Source organism: Oratosquilla oratoria, chromosome 39, assembly GCF_046742065.1.
Source record: "Oratosquilla oratoria isolate Oo_2021 chromosome 39, ASM4674206v1, whole genome shotgun sequence".
In the NCBI taxonomy this organism is placed as follows: domain Eukaryota; kingdom Metazoa; phylum Arthropoda; class Malacostraca; order Stomatopoda; family Squillidae; genus Oratosquilla; species Oratosquilla oratoria.
The window spans coordinates 38,188,803-38,206,733 of NC_134815.1; the positions used below are offsets into that span (position 1 = coordinate 38,188,803).

Consider the following 17,931-nt stretch of genomic DNA (forward strand, 5'->3'; position numbering starts at 1 on the left):
GCAGTGTTCCAGTCTCTGTTGATAGAAGTGACAGCAGTAAGAGGAAGATGGGTAGAATATTTTGGAGAGCTGTTGAATGTGGAACAGAATAGGGAGGGATTGATTGTGGCAGTGGGAGGTGCTAAAAAAGTGACAGTGCTGGGAAAAATGGAGGAGAAATAAGATAAAGTACAAGTAGTTATGAAAATTATTAGAGCAGGTAAGGCACCTAGGTTAGATGGGTGTCATGCAGAGTCTGAAGATGGTAGGCACAAGAGTAGTGTGGCAAATTGGGAAAACTTCTTAAATGAAGAAACAAAGATGGAATAGAAGCAGAATATACTAAAAGAGATTTACAATGAGGGAATAAATATGTATCAAAACAGAAGCAAGAAAGGGTATACATTAAGTGCTGGTACAACAAAAAATGTAGTGAGGCTAAAGATAGAAGAGACAAAGCTTGGAAAAGATGGAACAAAGGTAAAAAAGCAAGTAGCAAACATATATCAAACTAAGTACTGATTATGTAAAAATGTGCAGAGGTGAAAAGAGAAACTATGAAAGGGACATAATAGAAAAATGCAAGGAACCTAAACTATTTTACAGGTATGTAAATGGTAAACTAAAAGACAAACAAGAAATAGTAAGACTGCGCCAAGGGAATAATGAATATAAAGATGTAGAAATTGCTGAAATTATGAACAAACATTTTAAATCTGTAATCACAATTGGAAGTTCAAAAAACTGGGAGGAAATACAGCAAGAAAAATACCCCTAATGAAAGAAATCACTGACACAGGAAATCAGAGACCAATTAAAAAACCTTGATGTCAGAAAATCACATGGTCTGGATGGAATTCCAAACTGAATATTAAAAGAATGTATAGATGAGTTGACAGACAAAATAAGAATATAACATAGAACATAAAAATGAAGGAGACTGCAAGAGACCATAAGGCCTACACTAGGCAGCTCCATGACCATCACCACCTGTCATCCCGTGGTCATTCGTTGACCACCCTATTAGTAAACTAATTCTTGCCTATTTCCTTCTTAAATCTAAATTTGTCCAGTTTAAATCCATTACTGCAAGTCCTGTCCTGTTGTTTTAATATGATGACCTTGTTTGTATCATCCTTGTTAAAGCCTTTGATCCACTTCAACACTTCTAATAGATCACCCCGCACTCTGTGTCTTTCCAGAGAGTGTAAGTTAAGGTGCCTAAGCCTCTCTTTGTAAGTCAAATTTCCAAGCACGTGTATCATTTTGGTCATTCTTCTCTGTACTGATTCTAGTGAATTGATGTCCATTCTATAGGATGGAGACCAAAACTGTACCACATAGTCAAGGATGGGTCTAACTATTGCTAGATAGAGTTTGATAATTACCTCTGCATTTCTATTCATTACTGTCCTAGCAATGAAACCTAATGCTCTGTTAGCTTTATTCCTGACGCTAATGCACTGTTTCCTGTTTTTAAGGTCCAGACTCACTAGAACTCCCAAGTCTCTCTCGCACTCAGTTTTCTCTAATAGCGTGTTATCTAAGCTGTATCAATTTTCGGGGTTGTGTAGCCCTACGTTTAACACGCTTCACTTAGAGATATTGAAGTTCATTTGCCATTTCACTGACCATGTGAACAATTTGTTAAAATCATCCTGCAGAATCTCTGCGTCGTATCCTGACCTAATTAGGCGTCCTATTGTAGTGTCGTCTGCAAACTTACTAGCATCACTATTTATCCCATCGTCTAAATTGTTTATTTGCATAATGAACAACAAGGGACCCAAAACTAAGCCCTTGGGGAACCCCACTATTAACATTGCCCCACCTGGATTTTACTCCATTTATGGTGACCCGCTGTTTTCTGTTACTGATCCAAGTTCTAATCCATTCTAACACTTTTCCTCCTATGCCATGGGGTTTGATTTTATTTAGTAGTCTCTGGTGTGGCACCTTATTGAATGCTTTGCTAAAGTCAAGGTAAATAACATTGTAATTATCATTGTTTTCTGACGCCTTATATACTTTAGTGTAAAAGGATAGAAGATTAGTCACACATGACTTACCCTTGGAGAAACCATGCTGTGTGTCATGAATTAAATTATGTCTCGAGGTGTCCTCTGAGTCTATTTACTATTATTGATTCAAGCATTTTACCTATAACAGATGTCAGCTGATTGGCCTGTAGTTGCATATAGACAATTTATCTCCCTTCTTAAAAATAGGAACAACATTTGCCTGCCCCCAAGCAGTAGGTACCAAACCAGTGTCTAGCGATTTGTTAAATATTTCAGCTAACTGGTCGCAGATTTCAAATTTACACTTATTAAGCACTCTCAGAAAAATTTCGTCTGGACTCGGGGATTTTGTAGCTTTTAAGTCTTTCAATCTGCTTGACTACTTCTACTTTACTAATGCTGATATTAGTCTACTTTCTTCATCCCCACTGAAAATCGGATCGCAGTCATGTACCTTATCTAACCTCTCATTTGTAAACACTGAGAGGAAATATTTGTTAAACTCCTCACTCATTTTTTCCTCCGATTCCATCATGACATTGTCATCGTTTTTAATTGGGCCTATTCTTTCTTTATTTTTTGTTCGGTAGAGATGAAAGAAACCTAAGGGTTGGATCTTGCTTGACTGGCAACCTTAATTTCATAGTTACATTTTGCTGTACGTGTATTCTTTTTAACCAGCTCTGCCATTTCGTTATATCTTGATCTAAGGTGTGTTTCCCCGTTTTTTATTTTTATGTAAAGTCCTCTTTTTATTCCGATCTCATGTTTCAGTCTGTCCATCATCCATTTGGGAGTATTACTATTCTTCTGTAATGACTTCAGGGGGATAAATGCATTTTGTGCATTAATAATCAAATCTTTTAGATTGCTATACATTTCATCCAAATCGCTGACCTGACCCAAGATATGCATATCCTCCATGACCCGACCCCTGGTCATGACCTGATGCATGGTCATGACCTGACCTTTGGTCATGTCCCGACCCCTGACTGCATCGATGATGTCTGAACCATCCGTATGATATTTCATATTCAATTTCAAATAGATTTTTATATTGTCAAAGTTGGCTCTCCTGAAGTCTGGTACTTGGACATTATTCATTCTTTTTAATTCTTCCCAAATAATATTAAATCTTATTTCTTGATGATCGCTAGAGCCTAGACTATCTCCCACTTTCACATTACTCATTAGGTGCTCATTATTAGTTAAAAGTAAGTCCCGAGTATTTTCTCCACTTGTAGGATTGGTAATTTGTTTTAGGAAATTATCCTGCACCACATCTAAGAATTTTTTCGCTTTCTGATCTCCTGATAAGATTTCCCAGTCAGAGTTTCTATAATTAAAATTTCCCATGATCACAACATTTTTGTACAGGGATGCTCTCTGAATTTCATGAATCAGGGGATCAATCTGCTCAATGCTGAGGTTAGGGGTCTATACAGGATGCCAATAACTTTCTTATTCTTGCCTATAATCTCCACCCAAATAGATTCCGTACTGTCCTCTTCCTTAATTGAATTGTTGATAATACAGTTTATTGTATTTTTAACGAAAAGTTCTACTCCTCCCCCACTCCTTCCAACCCTGTCCCTGTGAAAAATCTTATATCCTTCTATTTCAATTTCTGGAAGGAAATGTTTATCAGCCATGTTGATCCAGGATTCAGTAATAGCTATAATATCAAAATTCTCTACGCATGCTTTACCTCGCAGCAAATTAATTTTGTTTATTACGCTTATGCTAATTTTATAGTACATACATATACCAAGGCTTTTTCCCCCTTACAAGGGAGGTAGCCAAAAAGGAAAAGGCATAAAATCATTCCCACCCATTCCATCCCTGAATACACTCCACACCCCTCCACCCTCCCTCTTATCTTAGCACCTCCTGGATGACGGGTCATCCCTGCACCTTGTCCACTGCCCTGGGTCAGAAGCAGTGTCGCAAGACACAGCACATCCACAGCAAGGCCGCTTCTTTAAATCAGCGACCCCCCCTCTCCATCCCCCCATGCATAAAAGGAGAAGACGGGGAGAAATCCCTTTGGGCTGCGTCAAATTTTGCTCACACATACTACCTCACCCCCCCATCCCCCCGCCCATTCCACCTCATGCATCACAACATCATCCATATACAACCATTCTCCATTCACCCCGTCTTCTGTCCTCTCCCGTCCTTCCTCAACAGACATTCCCCTCTTCCCCAAAGCCTCCTTCACCCCATCCATCCACCTCATCCTAGGACGTCCCCTCATGTTCACTCCCTCCACATCTGCCTTCCATACCTCTTTTACTAGTCTTTATTCACTCATTCTTTCCATGTGTCCAAACCATCCTAATACTCTTTCATCAACCCTATCTCCCAATTTTATAGTAAACTCTAAAATTATCCCCCCTCCACCTGCTTTGGTGATTCTTTTCACAGTCCCTTTTTGAGCTGTTTCAATTGCTTAAACTATATTCCAATACTTCCCCCCCCTACTCCCATGTAATCTACCCAAAAAAAACCTGTAGGACGCCTATTTCTCACTCAAGGGATTCAGCAAGGAACTGTAATCCTCTGGGTGACAAGTGCACCCCGTCCCTTGTATATAGATGATTCTTACCATAAAAGTGGTCCCAGTTGTCAACAAATGCCCATCCATTGGCTTTACAGTGTTTTGCCAGCCTGCAATTCATTGCAATAGCCATGGAATGCCACATGCCTCCAACTCTATGCCTTGGAAGGTTTCCACATACAACAGGAACACCTCCCTTATTTCTAATCTTGTCCAGCGCATACTGAAACCGCGCAAACAATTCCTCACTCCCTAACTTACCTATGTCATTGCCCCCAGCACTCAAGCAAACAACAGGGTCCCTACCTTCCCCTACTAAACATTCTTCAATCCTATCTCTATATACAAGATAATAAAATACTCACTCAAAGAAGGTACCTCAGGACTGGAAAAATGCAAATATTGTACCCATATATATAAAGGAGGGGACAAAGAAAATCCAACTAACTACAGACCGGTCTCCCTTACAAGCACAATAGCAAAAATATGTGAAAAAGTTATCAAAAGTAGATGGGTTAAACATCTGGAAGAAAAAAATATACTGAATCCAAAACAATATGGATTTAGACAAGGAAGATCATGTACCACAAACTTGATTTGCTTCTACTCAAGACTAATAGAAATAATACAAGAAAGGGATGGATGGGCGGACTGTGCTTTTCTAGATCTACAAAAAGTATTTGATAAAGTACCACACAAAAAACTAATAAGAAAAATAGAATCAATAGGTGGTATTAAAGTAAAATTATTGAAATGGATGGAAGACTTCTTGACTGGGAGAAAAATGAGGGTAGTAATTAGAGGCAAATACTCGACCTGGGAAGAAATGATAAGTGGTGTCCCACAAGGTTCGGTATTGGCTCCGATTATGTTTGCCATATATATGACATGGATGAAGGTATGGAATGTTATATGAGCTTCTTTGCAGATGATGCAAAAATACTAAAGAAAATAAGTACATAGGAAGATTGTGAATCACTACACAGAAAGACCTAGATAAAATCTGGAAATGGAGTCAAAAGTGGGAAGTGAACTTTAACATCAAGAAATGTAGTATAATGGAGTATGGAAAAAGTGAAAATAGAATATTGAGGAATGTGAAATTGGTGAAGAAGAAATAAAAAAAGGGAGCTCGAAAAGGGAGCTAGGAGTAATTATCAGCAAAGCCATGTCACCAGACAAGCATATCAATAAAATAGTCAGAGAAATCTTCAACTTACTAAGGTCAATGAAAGTGGCTTTTGGCTATTTGGATGAGGAAATGGTCAAGAAAATATTAGTCACACTGATAAGACCAAAATTGGAGTATGCTGCAACACTATGGACACCCAGTATTAAAAAGAATATAAAGAAATTAGAAAGAATACAAAGAGCAATGACAAAGATAGCACCAACACTCCAAATTGACATACGAACAAAGATTGTTCAAATTGGAACTACCAACTCTGGAACAAAGAAGAGAAAAAGGAGATCTACTGACTATAGAATCATGAAGGGAATGGAAGTCCCAGATAGAGATGACTTATTAAAGTGGGACAAGATAAAAACAAGAGGACATGTAAAGAAACTCAAAAAGGATAATTATAGAATAGATCTGAAAAAGAATAGCATCCCACACAGAGTGGTAGATATCTGGAATAAATTAGATGAGGTAACAGTGTGTACAAATACTATTGAAGAACAAACTTGATGCTGAAAGATACAAAGACGGGTCACTACGATCATAGCTCCCTTCCCGTATAATACAACTAGGTAAATGCACTATAACAGCTACACCAAAACACATTCACACTCGGATCACAAAACAAGCAATACAAACAATACAAACTAAACACCACCAAGACATCTTACTCCATCTGACCCCTCCAGACCAGCCCAACAGAAAAATCCCTCTGAAGAGAGGCAAAAACCACACTGGCACACTTATGTTTTGATCACTATTCAGCTTAAAGACCGTACCATCACAGAATAGGCTTGGCTGCAGAAATAAACTGACCCAGATGCAACCATTACACACAAGAGACCAAAGACTCCTATACTGCCACACCCTAACCATAACAGAGTATTTCTTCCTTGAGTGACTTGTGGGCCAGTCTGGTGGGTGGCTGCTGGTTACCTGGGAGCTGCTCTAAGAGAGACCTGCTAGAGCAATAGATGGATTGCCACTGCCTTCTTCTACTTCTTAAAAAAAAAGTAATAATGTTGTATTAGTATTTCCCCTTTGGTGGGGGGAAAGAATACTGCCATCAAGTCTTCCCACTTGAGTCATAAGAGGCGACAAAAAGGGATGGGGATTAGGACTAGGCATCCTTCTCCCTTTAGCACCAAAGGGGACATTCCTAAAAAAAGGAAAAATATAGGAGGGTCTAGGAATTTTCTAACCAGTACCTTAAGGTTTGGGTCTTTTAATGTGCATGGATGTGGTATAGATGAGAGTAAAAGGGAAGAGGTAGGCAGTGTGTTTGTGAGAAGATGGATGTGTTGGCATTGAGTGAAACTAAGTTGAAAGGGAGGGGCAAGTGTGAAGAGATGACAAGGGAGAGAAGGGGTGGCTGTACTAGTAAGTGAAGAGATAGGTAAGTATGTAGTGGAGTGGAAGGAGGTTTCTTCAAGTTCATGTGGATGAAGGTGAAACTAGGAAGGGAGATGTGGGTTTTTGTAAGTGCATATGGGCCTGGTAGTGAGAAGAGTGTAGAGGAAAGGGAGGCTTTTTGGATGGATTTAAATGAGTGCATGGAGGGATTAGGGAGAAATGTCAATGTAGTGGTATTGGGAGACCTTAATGCTTGGGTAGGAAATGAACCAATAGACAGAGTGGTTGGGAAGTGTGGAGTTCCAGGAAATAATCATAGTGGAGAGTTGATGGTGGAGATGTATCTAGAGAGTTGATGATAGCAAATACAGTGTTTAGGAAGAAGTCAAGCATAAGTTCACATGGGAGAGGGTGGTGGATGGAAGGGTGATAGATAGAGCATAAATGAACTACGTAGTGGTAACTAGGAGTGTAGTAGGAAGAGTTATGGACATACATGTTCTAAGGGGAGAGAATTGGGGAATACCAGATCATTTTCTGGTGGAAGGTAAGTTGAGAGTGGAAGATAGATTGAGAAAGAGGAAAAGGACAAAAGGTAGGGAGGTGCTTAAAGTAAACTGCTTAAATGAGAAAGAAAAGGAGAAATACAAGAAGCTAACAGAGGAGTGGGAGGGAATGAAGGATAGAGTAGAACTAGGAGTGGAGGAGTAATGGGGATGGTTCAGGGAGGGAGTTACAAGGTGTGCAAAGATGGTGTGTGGAACAAGGAGGATGGGGGGGAAATAGAAAGAAGGGTAGTGAGTGGTGGGATGAGTAAGAAAAGAAGGTTGTAGAAGAGAAGAAACAAGCTTTCACAGATTGGTTACAAAATAGGATGAGGGAATCATATGAGTGGTAAAAAGAAAAGGGAAGAGAAGTAAAGCATAAGATAAAGGAGGCAAAGAGGAGAGCAGATGTGAAATGGGGTAAGAGTATGACAGAAAATTTTAAAAGTAATAAATAGATGTTTTTGGAAAGAAATTAAGAGAGGAAGAGGAGGCAAATCAAGTAGAGAAGAAAAGGTAAAAGGTGCAGATAGAGAGATGATAATGGAAGAGAAGGCAGTAAGAGGAAGATGGGCAGAGTATTTAGGGGGGTTGTTAACCCCTTCACTCTGGGCCAAAATCTCGCGGGTAGCATTAGCTGCCAGACGTGATGTTGCGTCATAATACTCGCATTATAAAAAATAAAGTAGCCCCTGTAATGCTCGTTCTCTTTCACCGGTGAATTTTGATAACCATAGAAAATATGATGAAGCCAGTTACAGAGTATGGGGGTCATGCAGGTACAACTACAATAAATATAATCAAGACGCTGATATGGCAGCCTCGCGTACCCACTTGCTCCTCATGACACCTACGTAGGCGTCACCTAATGGAAGGGGTTAAATGTGAAGTAGGATAGGGAGGGAAAGGTAGCTGCAGTGGAAAGCACTAAGAAAATGACCATGATGAGTGAGGAAAATGGAGGAAAAATAAGGAAAATGAAGTGAAGGCAGTTGTTTAGATGATGAGAGCAGGTAAGGCACTTGGGTTGGATGGATGTCATGCAGAATGTTTGAAAAAAGGGAGTACAGTGATGGTGGACTGGCTGGTGAGGTTATTTAATGTTTGTTTAAGAGAGAGTAGAGTCCCAGAGGATTGAAGGAGTGCCTGTATAGTTCCACTTCACAAGGAAAAAGGGGACAAGTGTGAGTGTAATAGTTTCAGACAGATCAGCTTGTTAAGTTTAGTTGGGAAAGTTATAGGAGGGTCTTGATTCAGAGGATTAGGAGAGGAACAGAGGGAGTAATTGGTGAGGAACAGTGCGGGTTTAGGACAGATAGGGGTTGCGTAGATCAGATTTTTGTGGTAAGACAGATATGTGAGAAAGCTATATGAAAAGGTAAGGATGTTTTTTGGGCTTTTATGGATTTGGAAAAGGCTTATGACAAGGTAGACAGGAAGGTACTGTGGGAGGTATTGCAAATATATGAAATAGGAGGAAAGCTGTTAAAAGCAGTCAAGAGTTTTTACGAGAGTAGTAGAGCATGTGTTAGGATTAGAAATGGAGAGAATGGTTTGATGTAAAGGTGGGACTTCATCAGGGATGCACTATGTCACCCTGACTATTCAATTTATACATGGATGGGGTGGTGCGAGAGGTAAATGCAAGGGTAATGGGTCAGGGATTGGAGATGGTTAAAGAAAATGGAGAAAAGTGGGAGATAAGCCAGCTGTTGTTTGTTGATGACACTGCACTTGTAGCAGGATCAGAGGAGGGATTGAGGAAGTTAGTGACAGAGTTTGAGAAGGTGTGCAAAAGAAGGACGTTGAAGATAAATGTGGGTAAAAGTAAGGTGATGAGATGTACAAAGGGAAAAAGTGGCAGTAGACTGGAAATGAGTATGAAGGGAGAGGGACTGGAGGAAGTGGATAGTTTTAGATACTTGGGTGCAAATGTGGCGGGAAGGGGAGTAGAGGTGGAGATAGAATGTAGATTGAGAGAAGCAAGTAAATGCCTTGGAAGATTAAAAAGTGTAATGAGAAATAGACATTTGGGAATGGATGCTAAGAGGAGATTGTGCCAACAACACTGTATGGGGTAGAAACATGGAACATAAGAGAGGAGGAGTTTGAATGTATTTACCTAGTTGTATTTTACGGGAAAGTGAGCTATGCTCATGGTGACCCATTTTTGTATCTTGCAAGATCAAGTTTGTTCTTAAATTCTTGTATGGTGGTTGAGATGAGAGGCCTGAGAAGTATGATAGGGTTTACTAGGTTGGATAGAGTGAGAAATGAGGAGGTGAGGAGGAGAATGGGGATGGAAAGGGAGTTGGGAGATAGGGTTGATGAAAGAATATTGGGATTGTTTGGACACATGAAAAGACTAGTGAAAGAGGTGAGGAAGGAGTGAACATGAGGGGTCGACCTAGGATTAGATGGATGGATGGGCTAAAAGGGCATTGGGAAAGAGGGGGATGTCTGTTGAGGAAGGACAGGAGAGGACAGAAGATAGGGGTGAATGGAGAAGGGTTGTGCATGGATGATGCTGTGATATATAAGGTGGAGTGGGTAGGAGATGAGGATGAGGGAGTATGTGTGAGAAATAAAATGACTCGGCCCAAAGGGTTTTCTCCCCATTTTCTCCTTTTCTGCATGAGGAGATGGAGAGGGGGGGTCACCAATTTAATGAAGCGGCCTTGCTGTGGATGTGCTGTGTCTTGCAACACTACTTCTGACCCAGGGCAGTGGGCAAGATGCAGGGATGACCTGCCATCCAGGAGGTCCCAAGATAAGAGGGTGGAGGGGAGTGGAGTATGGTAGGGATGGAATGTGTGGGAGTTGTTATTATGCCTTTGTGTTTTAGCTAACTCCCTTATAAGGGGGAAAAAAGCCTTTGGTATATGTATGTATGTATGTAGTATTAGTAGGTGAGGTAGCTATGCCTTTTCACTTGGCTACCTCCCTTGTAAGGGAGAAAAAAGCCCTTAGTATATGGATAGATTAGTAACCCATTTGGACCTAAGATGGAGGGGACAACAAATGTGTTTTTGGAAGTTTGTGGAATTGATGAAAGGTGGTGATATGCTTCAACTTGGCCAACCAACCCCTAAATAAGGTGGAGATGGTCTTTTGGTACATATAGGTTGTGTTAATAACCATAATCACGACACTTAGTAAACTTGTACTCCTCAGGTTTGTTGTCCACTGGAGTGTGCCACAAACAATGGCAGGATATTACCAGGAGTCAGGCCGTGCTGGTCGTGATGGGAAAAAATCTTACTGTCGCATCTATTACAGCAAGACAGAAAAAGAGACAATTGCATTCCTTTTAAAGCAGGTATATGTTCCCTTCATTTTTTAGAAAAAAAATTAAAGGGTTTTCCTGGTCATTATACATTAATTCCAGCCTCCCATTTATTAAACACGCCTTCATCCCACCACTCTCATAATTCCTTGTACATTTCATTGCCTTATATACTGTGATGTGAGAATGTTTAATTGAAAAATAACAACTTTGTAGCTTTTACATTGACCCATTCTGCTCCCATCCACCACCATTGTTACCCTCTCATCTAAGCTCCTTGTGGATGAAGGTTCATCCCTGTGTCCTGCCCACTGCCCAGGTCAGAAGCAATGCAGCAAGACACAGTACATCCACAGCAAGGTCACTTCACTTAATTGGCAACCCCCTCTCTTCATCCCATCATGCAGAATATAGAGAAGTTGGAAAAAATCTCTTCAGACTTCATCATTGTATCATGCATACACAGTTATTCTCCACTCACCCCTATCCCTTGCCCATTCCCTTCCTTGTTCATTGTTATATACCCTATTTAATTGGAATAATTTTTTGCAGGATATTGGGAGGGCAAGATCTATGAACAAACCACACAAGGAGGAGCAGGCCAAGACAGCTATGCAGAACTTTGAAACCATGATCAAGTTTTGTGAATTCCCAGTGTAAGGCATTTTTTCTCAGAGTATAAATTTGATCCATTGTTGGCTAATGCATAGCTTTAGTCAGAAGCACATATAGACAGGAAGTGAATGTTCATTACTTGTGATTGTATATCTTTGAGTTTTTATTATACAGTTAGGTATCTCCCTTATAAGGGGGAAGAAGCCTTTGGTATATACATACATATACCAAGGCTTTTTCCCCCTTACAAGGGAGGTAGCCAAAAAGAAAAAGGCATAAAATCATTCCCACCCATTCCATCCCAAAATACACTCCACTCCCCTCCACCCTCCCTCTTATCTTAGCACCTCCTGGATGACAGGTCATCCCTGCACCTTGTCCACTGCCCTGGGTCAGAAGCAGTGTCACAAGTCACAGTACATCCACAGCAAGGCCGCTTCATTAAATCGGCGACCCCCCCTCTCCGTCCCCCCATGCATAAAAGAAGACAGGGAGAAATCCCTTCGGGCTGCATCAAATTTTGCTCACACATACTACCTCACCCCCCATCCCCCCACCCATTCCACCTCATGCATCACAACATCATCCATATACACACAGCCATTCTCCATTCACCCCTTTCCTCTGTCCTCTCCCGTCCTTCCTCAACAGACATTCCCCTCTTCCCCAAAGCCCCCTTCACCCCATCCATCCATCTCATGCTAGGATGTCCCCTCATGTTCACTTCCTCCACATCTGCTTTCCATACCTCTTTTACTAGTCTTTCTTCACTCATTCTTTCCATGTGTCCAAACCATCCTAATACTCTTTCATCAACCCTATCTCCCAAATCCCTTTCCATTAACACACTGAAAGACAACACACTGCTGCATGCCAGACCCCCTGATATCCACCCTTCTGAATCTTCTCTCCCATGAAAGGACAGAGTCCACTTGGCCAGACTGCGGTGCGGTCACCACCCAGCACTTCTAAGCTACCAGAAGAGGCTGGATGACCACATTGTGAACAGCTGCCCAGGATGTAACACTTCACCCCATACCATACAACACATAATGGAAGACTGCATTATACACAATCATGCACGCAAACAACACAACATACACTCTATGAAGGATTTGTGTGAAAACCCAGTTTCGGCTGTAGCATTCCTTGGGGAGACAGGACTGCTCGGACAGACAGTCTAGGGAACGACAACAGCAACAACAACAACTCCCTTTCCACCCCTATTCTCCTCCTCACCTCCTCATTTCTCACTCTATCCAGCCTCGTAACCCCCATCATACTTCTCAGACACCTCATCTCAAACACATTCCAACTCCTCTCTTCCTCTTTTATGTTCCATGTTTTTGCCCTATACAGTGCTGTTGGCACAATCACTCTTTCATACAGTCTCCTCTTAGCATCCATTCCCAAATGTCTATTCCTCATTACATTTTTTAATCCACCAAGGCATTTACTCACTTCTCTCAATCTACATTCTACCTCCACCTTCACTACACCTTTTCCTGCCACATTTGCACCCAAGTATCTAAAACTATCCACTTCCTCCAGTCGCTCTTCCTTAATGCTCACTTCCAGTCTGCTGCCACTTTCACCCCTTGTACATCTCATCACCTTACTTTTACCCACATTTATCTTCAGCTTTCTTCTCTCACAAACTCTGTCACCAACTATGCTTATATACTTAATTACATATGTTAATCCATCTAAAATGTTATTAGTCTATTTGTAAAAATCTTCAAAAACCGTTTGTATACATTTGATAACAAACTACATAATGTATACTAAAGGCCTTTTCCCCAATATAAGGGAATGACCAAGTCACCCTACACTCACCTCACACCCATCCAATAACTATTTGTCACCCTTCCCATCTTAGCATCTCATGGATGAAAAGTCAATCCTGTCCCCCACCATACCACTCATTTCAAAAGCAATGCAAGGAGACACAGCATTTCCACAGAAGTACTCAAGAGCCAAAGCTGGTTTACTTCCCCTAACTCATTATATGGCAATCCTCCTTGTCATTTATTTGAAATAATTCACAAAGCAGATGACAAGAATGTCTCTGTGGGCTATTATTTCTTTATTCATTTACAACCATTCTTTACTCATTCTTATCTTTAGTATTTCCTGGTCATTGTAGAATGAGATGTTTAGTTTATATATATATATATATATATATATATATATATATATATATATATATATTATATATATATATATTATATATATATATATATATATATATATATATATATTATATATATATATATATTTACCTAATTGTAGTATATAGGAAAGGAGCAAGTCTCGGTAGGTACCCCCTCCTATTCTCTGATTTTTTATCACATCTAGCCTCAAACTCATGTATATTTCCAAATTAATGTATATCCTTGATTTCCAGTTATCATATTTAGATTTGAGCTTTGGCTATATCACTTCCCAAGTTATTCCAAGTATTTATGGATCTATATGGAAAACTGCATTTCTTCACATCCTTTAGACATGTGGTCTTTCTCAGTTTGCTCCCATGACCTCTTAAAGTCCTCCCATCTTTATTCAGATCTCTTTTGTCAATACAATCTATCCTATTTAGTGACCTGAACACTGTAACCATATCACATCTTTCTCTTCAATCTTTCAAAGTTGGCAGACCCAGTGCTAGTCTTTCCTCATAAGGTTTATCTGCCAGGCTGGGAACAAGTTTGCTGCCCTTTGTATTCTCTCGATCTTGCTTACATCCTTCACTCTGTGTGGGGACTAAACTACTGATGCATGTTCCAGTCTTGGATGAATCAAGGATTCAATGATTTTTTTCATTCATCTTTTAATCAATATAGTGAAATGCCACTTTGATATTCTGCAGTAGCCCATAAGTCTCTCCCATAATCCTGCTGATATGTCTGTCAGGTGACAGGTTGTCTCTTATCAACACTCCCAAATCTTTCTGCTCTTGCTTTTGAATTGGGTTTACTTTCCAAGGAAAAGTTTAAGGACACTCTTTTGCTGCCATTACCCATTTCCAGTATTTTGCATTTTTTGGTATTGAACATCATTCCCCATTCTTGGCTCCATGTAAAAGGTAGTGTTTAGATCTTTTTGCAATAGTCTACCATCCTCCCAATTTTTCACTCTTCTCGTGATTTTAACATCCTCTGCAAACATGGTGGCATAGCTTGTTTCTTCCATCATGTCATTGGCGTAGACAAGAAACATTATTAATGCAAGCTCTGAACCTTGTGGAACTCCACTCATTACTGCTCTCCATCTTGACATGTTATCCTTTGCTACTGGCATCATTTATCTTTCCTATAAAAAAACTTTCATCCACTCCAGAAATTTCCCTCTCAGTCCTACAATATGCTCCAATTTCCACATAAGTCAATTGTGAGGTACTTTAATCAAATGCCTTCTCTAGGTCGAGGTGCACACAATTCACCTACCTCTCTCACTCATGCAGCACATCAATCACTCCTGAGTAAAAACTTAATAGGTTCAACACACGTGACCTTTCAGATCTGAAGCCAAACTGACTGTCCGTCAGAATGTTCATCTTTTCAAGATATTTGGTCCATCAATCTTTAACAGTCCTTCCACATCATTTCACTATTGTTCAGGCCAGTGATATTCATACATACATATACCAAGTGCTTTTTCCCCCTTGCAAGGGAGGTAGCCAAAGCCATACATATATACATATACCAAAGGCTTTTTCCCCCAAAAAGAAAAAGGCATAGAAAATACTCCCACCCATTTCATTTCCAGCCAAAGTCAAAAGGCATAATTCCACTCCCACCCATTCCACCCCTCCCTCCCTCTCACCTTGGCTCCTCCTGGATGACTGATGGTCAGTGATACTTGCCTATAATTTAGTGGTGTCTCTTTATTTCCATGTTTGTGAAGAACCTCATTTGCCCTTTTCCAATCAAGTGGCACAATGCCTTCTTTCAATTAACATGTAATAAGACTGTGAATCTTTTTCCCTAGATGTTCCCTAGTTGAGAGAAGCGAGTAAATGCCTTGGTGGATTAAAAAGTGTAATGAGAAATAGACATCTGGGAATGGATGCTAAGAGGAGGTTATATGAAGGAGTGATTGTGCCAACAGCACTGTACCGGGCAGAAACATGGAACATAAGAGAGGAAGAGAGGAGTTTGAATGTGTTTGAGATGAAATGTCTGAGAAGTATGATAGGGGTAACTAGGCTAGATAGAGTGAGAAATGAGGAAGTGAGGAGGAAAACAGGGGTGGAAAGAGAGCTGGGAGATAGGGTTGATGAAAGAGTATTAGGATGGTTTGGACACATGGAAAGAATGAGTGAAGAAAGATTAGTAAAAGAGGTGTGGAAGGAGTGAATATAAGGGGACGTCCTAAGATGAGATGGATGGATGGGGTGAAAGGGGCATTACAAAAGAGAGGAATGTCTGTTGAGGAAGGACAGGAGAAGACAGAAGATAGAGGTGAATGGAGAAGGGTTGTGTATGGATGATGCTGTGATGCATGAGTGGGAGTGGATGGGGGATAGGGGATGAGGGAGTATGTATGAGAAAAATTTGACGCAACCTAAAGGGATTTCTCCCCGTCTTCCCCTTTTTTGTATGGGAGACGGAGAAGGGGGGGTCACTGAGTTTATGAAGCGGCCTTGCTGTGGATGTGTTGTGTCTTGCAACACTGCTTCTGACCCAGGGCAGTGGACAGGATGCAGGGATGACCCATCATCCAGGAGGTGCCAAGAGGGGAGGGAGGAGGGTGGAGGGAAGTGGAATATGTAGGGGATGGAATGGGTGGGAGTGATTTCTATGCCTTTTTCTTTTTGGCTACCCCCTGTGTAGGTGGAAAAAGCCTTTGGTATATGTATGTATTATATGGGAAGGGAGCTATGTTCATAGTGACCTGTCTTTGTATCTTTCAGCATCAAGTTTGTTCTTTTTGAGTTTCTTTTCATGTCCTCTTGTTTTTCTCTTGTCCCACTTTAATAAATCATCTCTATTTAGGACTTCCATTCCTTTCATAATTCTGTAAATAGTCAGTAGATCTCCTCTTTCTCTTCTTTGTTCCAGGGTTGGTAGTTCCAATTTGGAGAGTGTTAGTGCCATCGTTGTCGTTGCTCTTTGTATTCTTTCTAATTTTTTTATATTCTTTTTAGTACTAGGTGTCCATAGTGTTGCAGTATACTCCAGTTTTGGTCTTATCAGTGTAACTAATATTTTCTTGACCATTTCCTCATCCAAATAGTCAAAAGCCACATTCATTGACCTTAGTAAGTTGTTGTTGTTCCCTAGACTGTCTGTCCGAGCAATCCTGTCTCCCCAAGGAATGCCATGGCCGAAACAGGGTTTTCCCACAAATCATTTATTTACCTAGTTGTATTTTACAGGACGAGAGCTATGCTCATAGTGACCCATTTTCGGATCTCTCCGCATCCACTTTATTCTTAAGATTGTGTATAGTTTTGGCACTCACTGTTTCTCCGTTTAGTTTGTTCCAGATATCAATCACTCTATGTGGAAAGCTATTCTTTTTCAGGTCTCTTCTGTAACTGTCCTTCTTTAGCTTTGTTTTGTGACCTCTTGTTTCTCCTCTGTCTCATTTTAGTAAGTCGTCTCTATCGAGAATTTCCATCCCTTTCATAATTCTGTAAATGGTCAACAAATCACCTCTTTCTCCTCTCTGTTCCAGTGTTACATACATACATATACCAAGGCTTTTTCCCCCTTATAAGGGAGGTAGCCAAAAAGGGAAAGGCATAAAAACACTCCCACCCATTTCATCCCTACATACACTCCACACCCCTCCGACCCTCCCTCTCATCTGAGCACCTCCTGGATGACGGGTCATCCCTGCACCCTGCCCACCGCCCTGGGTCAGAAGCAGTGTCGCAAGACACAGCACATCCACAGCAAGGCCGCTTCATTTAATCGGCGACCCCCCCCTCTCCGTCCCCCCTTGCATATAAGGAGAGGACGGGGAGAAATCCCTTCGGGCTGCGTCAAAATTTACTCACACATACTACCCCACCCCCCACCCCCCTGCCCATTCCTCCTCATGCAATCACAACATCATCCATATACAACCATTCTCCACTCACCTCTGTCTTCCGTCCTCTCCCTTCCTTCCTCAACAGACATTCCTCTCTTCCCCAAAGCCCCCTTCACCCCATCCATCCACCTCATCCTAGGAAGTCCCCTCATGTTCACTTCCTCCACATCTGCCTTCCATACCTCTTTTACTAGTCTTTCTTCACTCATTCTTTCCATGTGTCCAAACCATCCTAATATTCTTTCATCAACCCTATCTCCCAGCTCCTTTTTCACCCCTGTTCTCCTCCTCACCTCCTCATTTCTCACTCTATCCAGCGTAGTAACCCCCACCATACTTCTCAGACACCT

The 17,931-nt window shown here is 40.9% G+C and overlaps 1 protein-coding gene across 2 annotated transcripts in view; it reads left to right on the forward strand.

Annotated features, from left to right (window-relative positions):
* The window catches only part of LOC143020362 (uncharacterized), a 106,114-nt gene that overhangs the window by 47,761 nt on the left and 40,422 nt on the right, over positions 1-17,931 (forward strand). For both annotated transcript variants that reach the window (XM_076176732.1, XM_076176733.1), the window contains 2 exons: positions 10,813-10,957; positions 11,477-11,580. In XM_076176732.1, the coding sequence (XP_076032847.1) occupies positions 10,813-10,957; positions 11,477-11,580 (249 nt within the window). The remainder of the gene's footprint in view (positions 1-10,812; positions 10,958-11,476; positions 11,581-17,931) is intronic.